This window comes from Gavialis gangeticus, unplaced genomic scaffold, assembly GCF_001723915.1.
Source record: "Gavialis gangeticus isolate Ggan-Ray unplaced genomic scaffold, GavGan_comp1, whole genome shotgun sequence".
NCBI lineage: Eukaryota > Metazoa > Chordata > Crocodylia > Gavialidae > Gavialis > Gavialis gangeticus.
The window spans coordinates 25,248,247-25,260,911 of record NW_017728996.1 but is presented as its reverse complement, the minus strand read 5'-3'; the positions used below and the strand labels follow the sequence as shown (position 1 = coordinate 25,260,911).

The window sequence follows — 12,665 nt, the reverse complement described above, 5'->3', positions numbered from 1 at the left end:
ACCCGGTGCTTTCCCTGTTGTTGCATCACACAGGGGAATCGCACCGGGATCCCTCCAGGAGCATCTCTACCCGTGCCCAGCTGCTTTCTGCTTCTGCCTGCAACGACACTGGCCCTGCCCCTTCCTCTCCCACTTTGCCTCAGGCCCAGGGCTGGCCTTTGGCCATGCCTCCCCTCCCCTCCCCCGTTCATCTCACCCTCACCTCTTCTCAGCCAGCCAGAGTGCTGATAGTGCTCCAGTTAGGGAGGAGAGGAGTGGGGAGGAGAGGAGGGGGGCCAGCCCTGCTCCCCCCAGCCCAGCCAAGCCCAGCCCTGGGCTGCAAAGCATGCTGGGATGCTGGAGGACTGTGATTTACCTTCAACCAGGAAGGGGTCTGGGACAGAAGTTCCATGAACTGGCTTGACCTAAATTACTTAAGTCTGATACTACCAGCTTTATCTTAAACCAGTTTCAGCCATTTTGAAAGTGGTTTATATTCAGTGAATTTCTGTTCTGTTACAGGTTTAAACTGGTTTCTGATCACTTAAACTACTTTATGTGTAACTTCTGTCCCTAGCCAGGGTCTGCACTAAGGAATCCACTGCAGGATCATGGCCAATTGAGACCATCACTAAATATGTGCCTGCTGTTATGGGAAGTCAACTGTCTTCTAAAGGAGCAGCAGCAGGCCGCAAAATTGTATTGTACTGCAGTGTGCCGAAATTCCAAAAGAAATATTTAAACAACAATGACAAAGTAAAATGGTATTTCCAATGTCAAGTTTGGGGTTGCTGTTATAACCTGCATGGGCTTTACTCAGCCCTTTGGTATTAAAGGCATTATATAAATTAATCAAAATGTAGCAAACATTTTTAAGTCTCTCCTGCATTGCTGTCCCTTATCCAGCATATTGCAGAATGGCTTGTTAAAACATTGTTGATGCTGGAAATGACCTGATCTTTTTGCTGCAAACATTCAGTTGGAATTATTGTAATTGGCATTAGTTAAGGTACATTTATTATTATAAGGCCTGGCTTAAATCAGCATGCTTAATACCAGAAGAAAAAAAATCATTTCTACCATATGGAGAGAGAAAGGTCTGAAAATAACATGAATCACTGAAGTTATTCTCACTCATATAGTCCAGCTGCTGCCAGTGCTTGTGGCCTGACCCTGCTCTTGCTTATACCAGTGGCCACTTACAGATGTTTATTTTCTACTGGGAGAATAGCTGCTCTCCTGGTAGAAACCACGAGCGTACAGATGTTCCAGTTTTTTTCTCCTGAGGTGAAAATAACTGTTCCAGGAGAAAAATAATCCAACTCCAACCCATTAGAAGTTGCTCCTGGGAGAGTTTCTCCTGGGAGAATGACATTCCTGTGGCTTATCTCCTCCCAGGGACCAGGAGGAGTGAAGCCACAAGAAAAGGCTCCCATGTATTTTGAAGATCCAGGTCACCCTGATCTGGAGGAGGTACATGAAGAGGGAACTGCTCCTGCTTCTCCTCCTCCTCCTGTAGATTGGGAAAGAAGGGGAGGAAGAGCCTTCAGCTGCTCCCTGCTGGCTCCTCACACACCAGAGTCCTCAGTATGAGAAGCAGACAGAAGGCTTTGCCCCGTTGCTCTGTTGGCTTTGGAGTCAAGCAGAGGTAGCTGTGCCCCAAGCCGCCTGCCTGCTTCTCACATCAGAGCCCCCAGGGTATGAAGTGGGCAGGGGGCTTTGCCTTGCTCTTCCAGTCACCTCAGAAATGGGAGGGCTGGAGCAGCCCACACTTTCCACAGACCAGGATCGTCACAATCTCAGGAAGGTGCAAAGAAAAGGGAGAGAGGGGGGAACTGCTTGTATTTCTCCCTCTCCTAGAATCCTTTCTAGCAGAGGAAATTTTCCATCACTAGAAATAAATGCTTGTATATATGGCCAGTGTTAGACATGTGTGATGACACTGACTTCAATTAAGTTACTGCTACAAGTCAGAGAGATCAATGTCAGACCCTCTGATTATATGAATAGCTATCTGTCTGTGAAACAGAGATCCTCTAGCAAACATTTTCCTTTTCAGTTTTTACCTTTGCAACTTCTCCCATCCTCCTGTAAGATGTACCCCTTCGGACATGAACACTGGTAACTCCCCTCGGTGTTTTTACAGATGAAATTACAAGGCTTGGGGGACAGGCTGCATTCATTCAGGTCTAAAATAAAGAAAACCAAACATCTTAGTGATATCAACCAAGATTAGCAGTAACAAATTAAAAGTGTACCCAAGAGAGTTCATACAAAAACAGTCCTCCAAACTTGGTAAAGAATGGACTTTTGTTGCACTGTAATTAAAGAAAAACCCTCCTCTCTATTTCTGTACGAGTTTCCTCTGAAACTCCTCTCTTTAGCAATGAACTTCCAAGTGTACACTAATAGGAGCTTACCTACACAGAGAGTGCCAGTTATATCTGGTGTATAGCCTGTATTGCAAAGGCAGTGATATGATCCTCTCTCATTGACGCATTCTCCATTACGGCAAACGTCATGAATAACCTTGCACTCATCAATATCTGCAATTCAAAAAACATTAACTCAGAGAGAAAAACATAGGAAAATACATTGATTTTATAAGTCTCTTGTGCTTTGACATGAAAAAAGTGACTTAAAATAATTATAATAATTATTTCATGGATTTAAGAGGCTTACATCTTTCAAAGAAACAGGTACAAATTGAGTACAGCATAAGTTTAACATTTATATTCAGTGAACAAAATCTAAATAAGAATACCAGATAGATTTGGAGAGTTATCAAGAACCCCAATTAAAAAAAAAAAAACAGATCATGCTTGAATTCAAGCTAATGGGAACTTCACATTTATTATTGTGAATCAGGTATCAGACAGATTGCAGGGGTACTTAGACATATTTGCAAAATTAGAGGAAAAATATTTTAAAAGCCTTAGTGGCTCAGAAGTCTAAGTCCCATTTTCAGATGTGACTTAGAGTCAGATTTCTAAGGTATTTTTTGCATGTAAAGATTTAATACAGGACTCAGGCATTTAGGTGCTTTTAACAGTTCCACCAGGTGCCTCTGCCTGTCTCAATGTGAATCTATGTATACACAATGTATCTAAATACCACTGAAAATCAGGCTGTTCAGTACTGGAGTGCCTGTCTTTTTTTTTCCTAAGGGACTTGAGTGCCTCTGAGAATGTTACCCATTCATTTTGTAATTCTTTTGCAGACTTGCAAAAATGATAGCTCAAACACCAGAAAAATGCCTGCCTGGAGCAAAGTCCAGCCCCATGTCCCCAGTACTGCACATTTTTCTGTAACTGAACTAATTGGGTAGATATAAGAAACAAATGCTGGGATCAACCTGACAGACATCTGCAGATGCACCATGAGCTGGAGTGTGCGACGGTCCATATTTACATGTGCCTGACTACTCAAGCTTCCACATAAAAATATGTCTGCTTGCCCAATGATTTGGGAGCCTGCTAACATTTGGGGGTTAGTTGCTGCCTAAACCTGGCCTCTTTGGCAATTCATGCAGGTTAGCAGCAAGTTCTGTATTCACTCCACCTGAGATCTTGCTGGAGGTTTGGCCTTACATCCAGAATGTCGAATGATGTTACAGCAAAACAATTCACTGTGCTCAAAAGCTGTAAAAAACAGTCTATACCATTTTCACTTAATTTATCCTTTTGGACCATAGTCTTGTACGGACGGAAATACCTGCTCCATTGGACATATATCCTCGGCCGTGAGGGCAAAGCTTTTTAAAGGCCACAGTCCCTGGGAAAGGGCAGATCTCGCAGTTTGGCCCCCATCCTCGCCCACCATCACAGCAGCATTCAGACTTGGTGACAGAGTTCCTGTTGCTTGATCCAATTTGACACATACTTTGTAACACTTCAATGAAGCAGTAGCCCTCTCTGTTGTCTGAAAGACAAATTAGGCAGCATGAAGAATCTGAATGGTGATGACCTTCAGAGCATCAAGAGATATTAGGAATTTAGTAAGAAATATAAAAGAAAGGGAAGCATACTTAACCCTGAGCCTCTGGAAGCAAGAGTGAAAGGCTGGCAGCAGTGAGAAAGAGAACATGATGTCTGAAGGAAACAAAGGAGACAAAAAATGTAGTAAGATGTAGAAGAAAAGTCACATTATGCTTAGGAAAAGATGTGCTTTCTGTTTGAACTCTGAGAGAAACGGCTATTTGAAAAACAGAATCACCAGTAAGAAAAGGGCAAAGTAATTTCAGGCTGACAGATACTAATCAACAAGGGCCTTTTATTGGAAATCAACTCATTCTAATGGACTGATATAAGTATACTATTAGCACAGAAAGAAGTTAGCTGTAGGAGAGTGCCAAGCTACAGAAAGCTCCATCCTGTAGACTCTTATATATGGTAGGAACTTTACTCAATATTATCCCCACTGAGTTCAAGCTCTTGTATACTTCTGCAAGATTTGGCTTTGCGAAAGCAGGAACTTGTTACTTACCCAAGCATTCATTCTGGGTGTCACTGGCAGTAAATCCTTCATTGCATTCACATCTGTAACTTCCTTTTGTGTTTATACAGCGACCATTCTCACAGATCCCAGGTTTGGTTTGACATTCATTCTCATCTGCATTTTTAAGAATATGACAAAAAAAATCCATCACTGGGTTAAGTCATGGAGACAAAAACAGGAGACAATAACCTGCGGAAGTGCTTAAGTTGTGCATTCTCACTGGGCAAACTTGAGGATGATAACAAATAGAAAGAAACAGAGGTGACTACTGATTTTCTGAAACACTGTTCAGTATTTGATGGACAGATTAATCAAGTAGTTAGCAAGCAAGCCCAAATCACATATTTTGCTTCTAAGTTTTCCCACCAATGTACTCCACATTACTAATTTACTGATAAATTGACAGCCCATTTTGTATCACCCAAATTTCATGAAGGGTTTAAAACAATACAACAGTGCTTACAGCTCAGAGGCATATAGCACAGTACAGTACAGGGAGAAGATTTCTTATGAAACACTGAAGAGAACTTGGTGTTTTATTATATGCCCAATATATAAATCTCTGTATTATACATTACTTTTATATTCTGCTGCCTTACAATGGGAAAAATCTATACAAAATTAAGTGCCTACCCCTAATGTTTACACCACTATTTGTCTTTCATTGTCAGATAAATTAGGTAGGTTATCAGTAGTATTCTACATTTTACCCTAACTACAAAAGACAGAGAGAACCACAGCTGGTGTAATTCAGCCTACACCCATCAACTTCATTGAAGATAAACCTACTGGCAGCAATTAAAGACCTAAAATGTTACAGAAGGATTGTCCATGTATGCACGCAAAGTGCAAAGCAGTGGAGAGGCAGGCTCTACATACATTTCATGGCCACCATTATACAGCTAGAAGAGTAATGTTTTTTCCCCCAGTTACTTATCACTTAGTCAAAATACGTGACTGCCAATTTTTCTCTTGAATCTGACTTTGTTATCTGCAGTTCAGCTGTACTGGGAAGAATACTACTCCCTAGAGCCTTAACATCTCAGAGCCACTTACCTATGCATCCTTCACCATCTGGCCTGCGCTGAAATCCTGGTCCACATATGCACATGTAAGTGCCAATCAGATTTTTGCATTCCATCAGTTTTTCAGCACAGTCATGAATTCCTTCTTCACACTCATTCTGATCTGAAACAGGATGCATGTTGCAGAATCGTACATACTTAATGAGAGAAAGAGATGCTCTTGGAAACTTGCAATATTGGAGGTTTAGGATTGAAAGTGTAATCATACATAGCCACTACGTTCACTCCAGTTGTATTCAATTGCAAATGGAAATACTGGTCTGGTAAAATTCATTTGTACTTCAGTGCTGTTTGGTTAGGAATGGGGGCCTTTTAAAATAACATTACTGCATTTTGCACAGATTTTCAGACTACAAGGGACCAACATGATCATTTTTTCTCTTTCACCTCCAGGGTCCCTGAAGACCTGGAGCCCTCTAGCACCATAAGTAACTATCCTACGTCTAATGTCACCCTAAAGTGCATTTTCACAACCATGAAAGCATGTTGGGAACCTTACCTCTGCACATTCTCCTGTCTTCTCTAAGAACATAGCCAGCTGGACACTTGCATTCATATGATCCATAAGTGTTCACACAACGGAATGCACAGAGTAGAGGATTTTGAGCACACTCATTCATATCTGAATTGAGAAAAAGTAATCATTTATAAGCCAAGTGAGATTTGCTTTTGCAAAATGCAATGGCTAGGAATTCATGCAGTTTAGGTTAGCTTTAAGTCAGAAATTCCAAATTCCATAGGATCAGATACTAATGTCAGATGTTCTACTGACTGTGGATTTCTACATAGGAACAGGGCAACAGGCAGTCCTGCTTGACAAGACTGGATTATGTGAGCAGGGCAGCAGAAATCACACATAACATTATGCCATCTTTAATGTCAGTCTGGATATGAGAGAAGCTTCTAGGTCTGTATTGCCAAAATATAGTCAATGTTAAACCAATACCGTAATGGTGTATTGCTGATTCTGTGTGCTTTATTTTAACTGTCAGAAAGGTAAGTCTCTTTTGTAGACTGAATTTCATGAAGTATTACCTTTATTGGGACCAACATTACCTGAAACACAATTACATATGTGTTGTGTAAACGGAATGCTTGCTGCTACAAAGAAGTGTTCATGGACTTGATTTTATTTCCCACTAAACTCAGTGAAAGTTTTTCCACTGTTTTTACTGGGAACCAGATGAGGCCCTAAATGCCTGTAATAGTAGCACAGGCCAATCCAGTGTCAGAATTAGATTACTGTGTGCTCCAAGGGAGAAGCAGTCTATCCCAGAGCCTTCAAGCTCTCATATCAAAGCTGAACTCATAAGGAATACAATCAGCAACATTTTCAGGGAAAGTACAAGACACACCAAAGCTAGCGTGAACATATTATGGTTAGGGGAATCTGGGCTGGGAGGCACTGCCACCACACATACGCACACATGCACAAACATACACACATCCCATCCCCCCTGACTCCGTGGCTCCCAGGAACCCTGATGGCAAGACGGGGTGGGATAGCATGGAGGCCCATGGCCAGGCTCCATCCCCTGCATGCAGAACCTGGACCCTGTTGGGAGTAGCCCCTCCGTTTCACCGCTGACAGCCACTCAGAAGTGTCGCACGCGCTGGGGCTCCAGCAGCATAGCACGAGGTTGCTGGTGGCAGATGGCCATCCCAGTTTGCCTGCACAGGTTCCCCAAGCCCCAGCCCTGGCCCTCTCACCAACGTGCTCTATCCCGGCTGACGCCTGCCCCAGGCAGGAGCAGTGGTGCCTGGTCCAGTCCACAGCACCCCCACCTCCAGCCACTCCTCAGCAGGATATGGGCCAGGCACCCAGGTGCTGCATCCAGGTGCCGCATCCAGCAGCAGCCAAATCCAGGACTTTTGCTTTAATTTACACCAAGTGGCCAGGACAGCCTACAAAACCTGGGACTGTCCCAGCCAATCCAGAATGTATGGTCACCCTAACCACGACCCACATGCTCTCATCTGGGTGGGTGATCAGTCCATCAGCAGGCACAAGCTCAGAATCTGAGCAAGTCTTCATGTATATGTCTAGGTAAAAATGCAGACAGAAGTGCAGCTCCCGGCTGTAACTCAGAATTATTTCTGCAAAGCTATCTGAGTTACAATGTTACCCCAGACCAAACAGAAGTTCACTGTTGGTTTCAGGGAGTAGGAGAATCAATCAGCCCCTGCAGCCAGGTTCCCATAGCAATGGCCAAGTTCTCTGCCAGCGCTTAGTTTTCAGAATGGGAGGAGGAAAGGCAGCAGAGGGAGCTCATTCTTGGGGTTCCCCAGCCAGTGTTTAAGGGTGGGATGGGATGGATGAATTGGAGCCCCTCCCACCTTAGGGTGGCTCAATACACCTGCCCCACCCTCCAGGGAGGGCTGAAAAATCCCCAGACTGAACCCCCTCTGCTCCCTTTCCCCCCTCCCATTCTGAAAACAATGACAGGCTCAGAGCTCATCAGACACAACTTACACAAGATGCTGCATTTTGAAATTCTTGGTCTGATACTTCATGCAATGTGGGGTCAGATTTTCACTTGATCAGCCGTTTTTGAAGCTGTCTGCAGCCATACACTTGTGTTTGGCCACAGCTATAACTACTTTATGTGGCCAGATTGGGTAAAAATTGTCACTTCTTTCTGCATCCATAGTGAGGCAAAGAGAGTCAGGCTGGTTATAAGAAGGGGTTCAGATAGAGTTCTCTGGAGCAGGGATGAGGCCAAGGTCTCACATCACACAGATGTTCACTTGTTTTGGCATGTTATTAGTTGCTTTTGATATTATGTTACCATGTTTTTACCACAAAGCAAGAGGTAGAATTTCAGTCTCACCTTCACATGTCATCATTGGTCCTGGCTCAAATCCTTCCTCACAGGTACATTCAAACCCTCCTATGACATTCCTACAAGTTCCATTTCCACACGGATTTCCAACAGCACATTCATCAGTGTCTGCAAGCAATTAAATCAGTGCATGAATACAGGTTACAGCAGGGCAAAGCAAACACTTCTAGCCTTTATCACCTGCAAGATTTCTGGATTATTCATGAATGTCCATTTCAAGACAAGGAACCTCTGATGGCACTGAAGTGTCAGGTATCATAGCTGTTTCTTAATAGCAATACTTAAGAAAGAAGGAGTTTTTAAAATGGAAGATGACTGTTATACTTACCTATACATTCAGCTCCATGAAGGATATAACCATACGGACATTCACAGCGAAAGGAACCATCTGTGTTGATGCACCTCCCAAATTTACAGTTATCTGGATCAAGACACTCATCCACATCTTAGCCCAAAAACAAAAACAAAAAAGGGACACATTCATCAAAGTTCATTATATGTAAAATCTGGCACTACAAATTTTGAAACTAGTATAGAATATTTCTACATTCAGAATAAAGAATATTTGAATGTATGTAAAGAAAGCAGTTACATTTTCAGGCCAAATTTTCAAAGGGTGGCCTACAAATCACAGTATTTTAAAGGTCAAGTGCAGAATCTTCCTAAGAGAGATCCCAGTAACACTGAAAAATAAAAGCTAGCCATTACCCTTGAATCAAAATAGTTGCCAAAAAGCCCTGAATTGGAGTGGGCTTTGTCTTTGGAAAGAGTTGGACTTGAGAGAAGGTATAGATGAGACTCACTAATAGTGAATTACAACTATTTTGAGTCCATGCTCTGGGTTCTGAAGATGGCTTGCCACATGTGACAGCAATGTAATGTACAAGGAAAAACAATACAGGTAATTAGCAGAGTGAGAGAGATGCAGGCTTGAATTTTAAGATCTATGTAAACTTTCTGCATCCTGACCATCTGCTTTGCAACACCAATCTATGGCTCTTGGAAACTTTGTGAAAATATGACTTTTAAGCAGAATGGATGGCAAATGATCAATAGAAAATGGGCTGCTAGTATTAGACTCATACAGTAATGCTCAGAACAGTAGTCACTCACCAAGGCGCGCGTCACCCGGTCCAATAAGAATACCTATTCCAAACGGACATATCTGTCGAAACGCGTCTGTAAGTGAAATGAGTTTTAAAAGAGCTTAAAGCCTTATTACAGCAATTCATGTAGCACATCAACTATCAGCTTAATCTGGATAGGATTCCTTCTTCCAGTCAGAAACTTTAATACATTTGAGTTTGTATGTGTATTTCTAGCTACACGTTCACAATGGCATAGAAACCCTCCTTCTCTCCCCCTCCCCCTCTCTACACACACAAACACCAAGAATGTAAGTATATACCATAGTTTTATTCAAATTTTATCATATCTACTGGGCATATATATCTATATCAAAATCTTTAAATAATTTTGTTTATTTTCTCCTTAAGGAACAAACTAAACAAAATAGTTGCACTAAATGCAATAAAAATAAATTGATGCATTCTCATTCCCTGTAAATAACATTTCTAAATGTATACATTAATCTAATCATAAAAGTCTGTCGAATCCTGTACAGTCATAGGTTAATATCTGCTTAATGCAAAGAAACCGTTTACATGTCAAATCATGATTTTATCTGAGGCAGGCTGAGGTGGTGGTGTCTCAGTTCAGAGTGGAGTTAAAGTAGAGTTCAGGTTTAATACCACCAAACCCTCGTAAACTGTTTTTGCAAGGTTTCAAAAGGCAGATGTCTTTGAAGATCATGTTACTGTCCAGTCTCTGTTGTGGAAAACAAGTTTCACCTTGTTTATGTGAATCACAAATCCCATTCTGGGAACTTGACCAATAAATAAAATCATAAATTCCCACAACACTGGACCAACATTTAATGAGAAGGGATGTACTCACAAAATTTCCATCTGATTCAGGTTCAGAAAGTAGAAATCTTCTGATTTTGAACAAAAAATGATGAGACTTCCCACATTTGTGACTGAAGGTGGAGTCTTGCATATGAGACAGCAGTTAAGACCCATCTCAAGATATTATGCTTTTGAGCTCATTTCAAGATACAACTGCTCTCTATACTCAGGATATAAGACCCTTTCACAGCATACAGTAAAACACTGTTTGAAGTCCTTTAATATACTAAGTGTAAGCTTACAATGTAATGCTGTTATTTGTTCTTAGAAGCTGTTGATTTTTTATTTTAAAATGTTATCAACATTTTGCTGCCATTATATGAAAGGAAAAAACTATACAGTCACATATTACAGCAACAAAATCAGTGAAGTCTCTGGCATATGGCTACTTGCCGAGAGAAAATTCAGTCTTGCTTGGCCATCAAAAGGCTTATCTGATGAAATAGAGCTTACATGGGACTCAAGTGATAAAGAAACCTTTGGCTGACTACCTTCACAGGGGGCTATGTAGCATACAAACGATAAGATATATATCAAGGGACACATTTGAACACTTAAGAAAATTTTGCATCATCCAAGATATACTGAGAAAGTTATGAGTCTTCTAGACTCAGACATTATTATGCTACTTTGTATTTTAGAGATGAAAAAAATCCATTTGCTTTGGTAGACTCAACCGAGAACAATTCAGACTAGGACAAACATATGTAATGGTACTTTAAGAAAAAGCTCTGAAGTTTACTATGCTTTTCCAGTTAACACTACCCATTTGGCTTGTATCCTATGAAGAGAATTTAACCACCCACACTGAGGGAATAAGCCTTAAAGGAATCTCTCAACTGGGAAATCTGTTTTTTTCCTCTTGGCTCCAAAGAATACGATCTGCTAAACATCTACATAATTTATGAATGTGATGAACTGTATTAATATATTGCTGAAATGTTAATATTGTTAATTATGGTCTGTCATCCTGAATTAACGCGCCTGTAATGGGCAACATAACTATGCCGTAACACCACTGCTCTTTGCGAATGTGTTTGGTGCAATTAGAGACTTAGTGAATAATCAGGTCCCCATGCCTCTGTTATCTGCGAGTCTTTCACAGAAGGAAGGTTAAGCAAAAACTTTTAAAAAATAGTTAAATACATTGAAAAACCATAAATCTTGGCCAGGAAAGTCAGAGGGGTAAAGGTGATATTTATATTGATTTTCTAAAAAGATCTAAATAGATTAACATTTTCAGCACTTAAATTGGTTTTAGAAAAAGATCACTTTGTGTCAAATATATTGTTATGCTTAGCCTCTACCAAAAGCTTAGTATTTTTCTGCCATTTAAGAGAAATAAAGCATTTGTAATCTCCAGAGCAGAGTGCTATCAGTCTACTCATACTTCCCTTCTACAACATAACTCAAAATTACTATTCATATATTTTGAGAAGTGGGTATGTCCTACACTCCTTTATAGCAGAAAGGTTTCTACTCTATAAAAAGATAACTAATAATATAAATAATACACTCCTATTAAGGGATATTAATATTAATGTGATTAAACAAAATAATTTACCATTCTTTGAGAAACAATTTCTTTTTCTAATTTCTTCTCCTGTGACCCTCCCCCATGATACCGCTTTCCTTTTTAAGCGCTGAGAGCGCATAACAATATTAATGCAATACGTTTGATAACATACCATCTGCTTCCTCTGGACAGAGTTCACATGGGTCGCCCCAGCCTTGTCCTTTCAAGGCACAACAACATTCCTGCTTGGAATGGTTTTTCAATTTTGGAACAGAACACTTTCCATCTTCAAATTTGGTAAAGCAGTAACTGACTCTCAGATCTGCATAAACAAAAGCATGTTACTCTATAGTTCCTCACTAAAGGTATTGGGGTTTTGTGCAATTTGCAAGCAAAAATAAAAGTTTAAGCCAATGACATAAACGGCCTTCTATGTGGATGATATCAGAAAGGATTGGTTAACATAGGCTGAAGCAGGAGGGGGAGCTCTCACTGTACCAGCTAACAGAGAACTGCTATAGAAGAGAGATGCTATGATACAGAGAAGAGGGAGAATTCCTCTCTGCTTTTAGCAAAGGAAGGACAGAGATACTACTCCCACGTCGCAGTTCTTTACCGTAAATCTTGTTATATTACCTCTATTTATATTCAATTATTAGAACACTGATCTTTAACTAAATAAATCCCATTGACACTAAAAGGTTTGAGTTAAATTTTGACAGCAATACTGTATAATGTAAAAAAAAAAAAAAAAAAAAAAAAAAAAAAGGGGTTTTTT

At 40.7% G+C, this 12,665-nt stretch overlaps 1 protein-coding gene across 1 annotated transcript in view; it reads right to left on the bottom strand.

Moving 5' to 3' along the window:
* The window catches only part of FBN1 (fibrillin 1), a 234,959-nt gene that overhangs the window by 18,380 nt on the left and 203,914 nt on the right, over positions 1-12,665 (bottom strand). Inside the window, exons 47-56 of the mRNA XM_019503825.1 lie at positions 12,060-12,209; positions 9,518-9,583; positions 8,733-8,849; positions 8,393-8,512; positions 6,061-6,183; positions 5,533-5,664; positions 4,465-4,590; positions 3,694-3,900; positions 2,400-2,525; positions 2,046-2,168 (exon numbers count right to left, since the gene is read on the bottom strand). Of these exons, the coding sequence (XP_019359370.1) occupies positions 2,046-2,168; positions 2,400-2,525; positions 3,694-3,900; positions 4,465-4,590; positions 5,533-5,664; positions 6,061-6,183; positions 8,393-8,512; positions 8,733-8,849; positions 9,518-9,583; positions 12,060-12,209 (1,290 nt within the window). The remainder of the gene's footprint in view (positions 1-2,045; positions 2,169-2,399; positions 2,526-3,693; positions 3,901-4,464; positions 4,591-5,532; positions 5,665-6,060; positions 6,184-8,392; positions 8,513-8,732; positions 8,850-9,517; positions 9,584-12,059; positions 12,210-12,665) is intronic.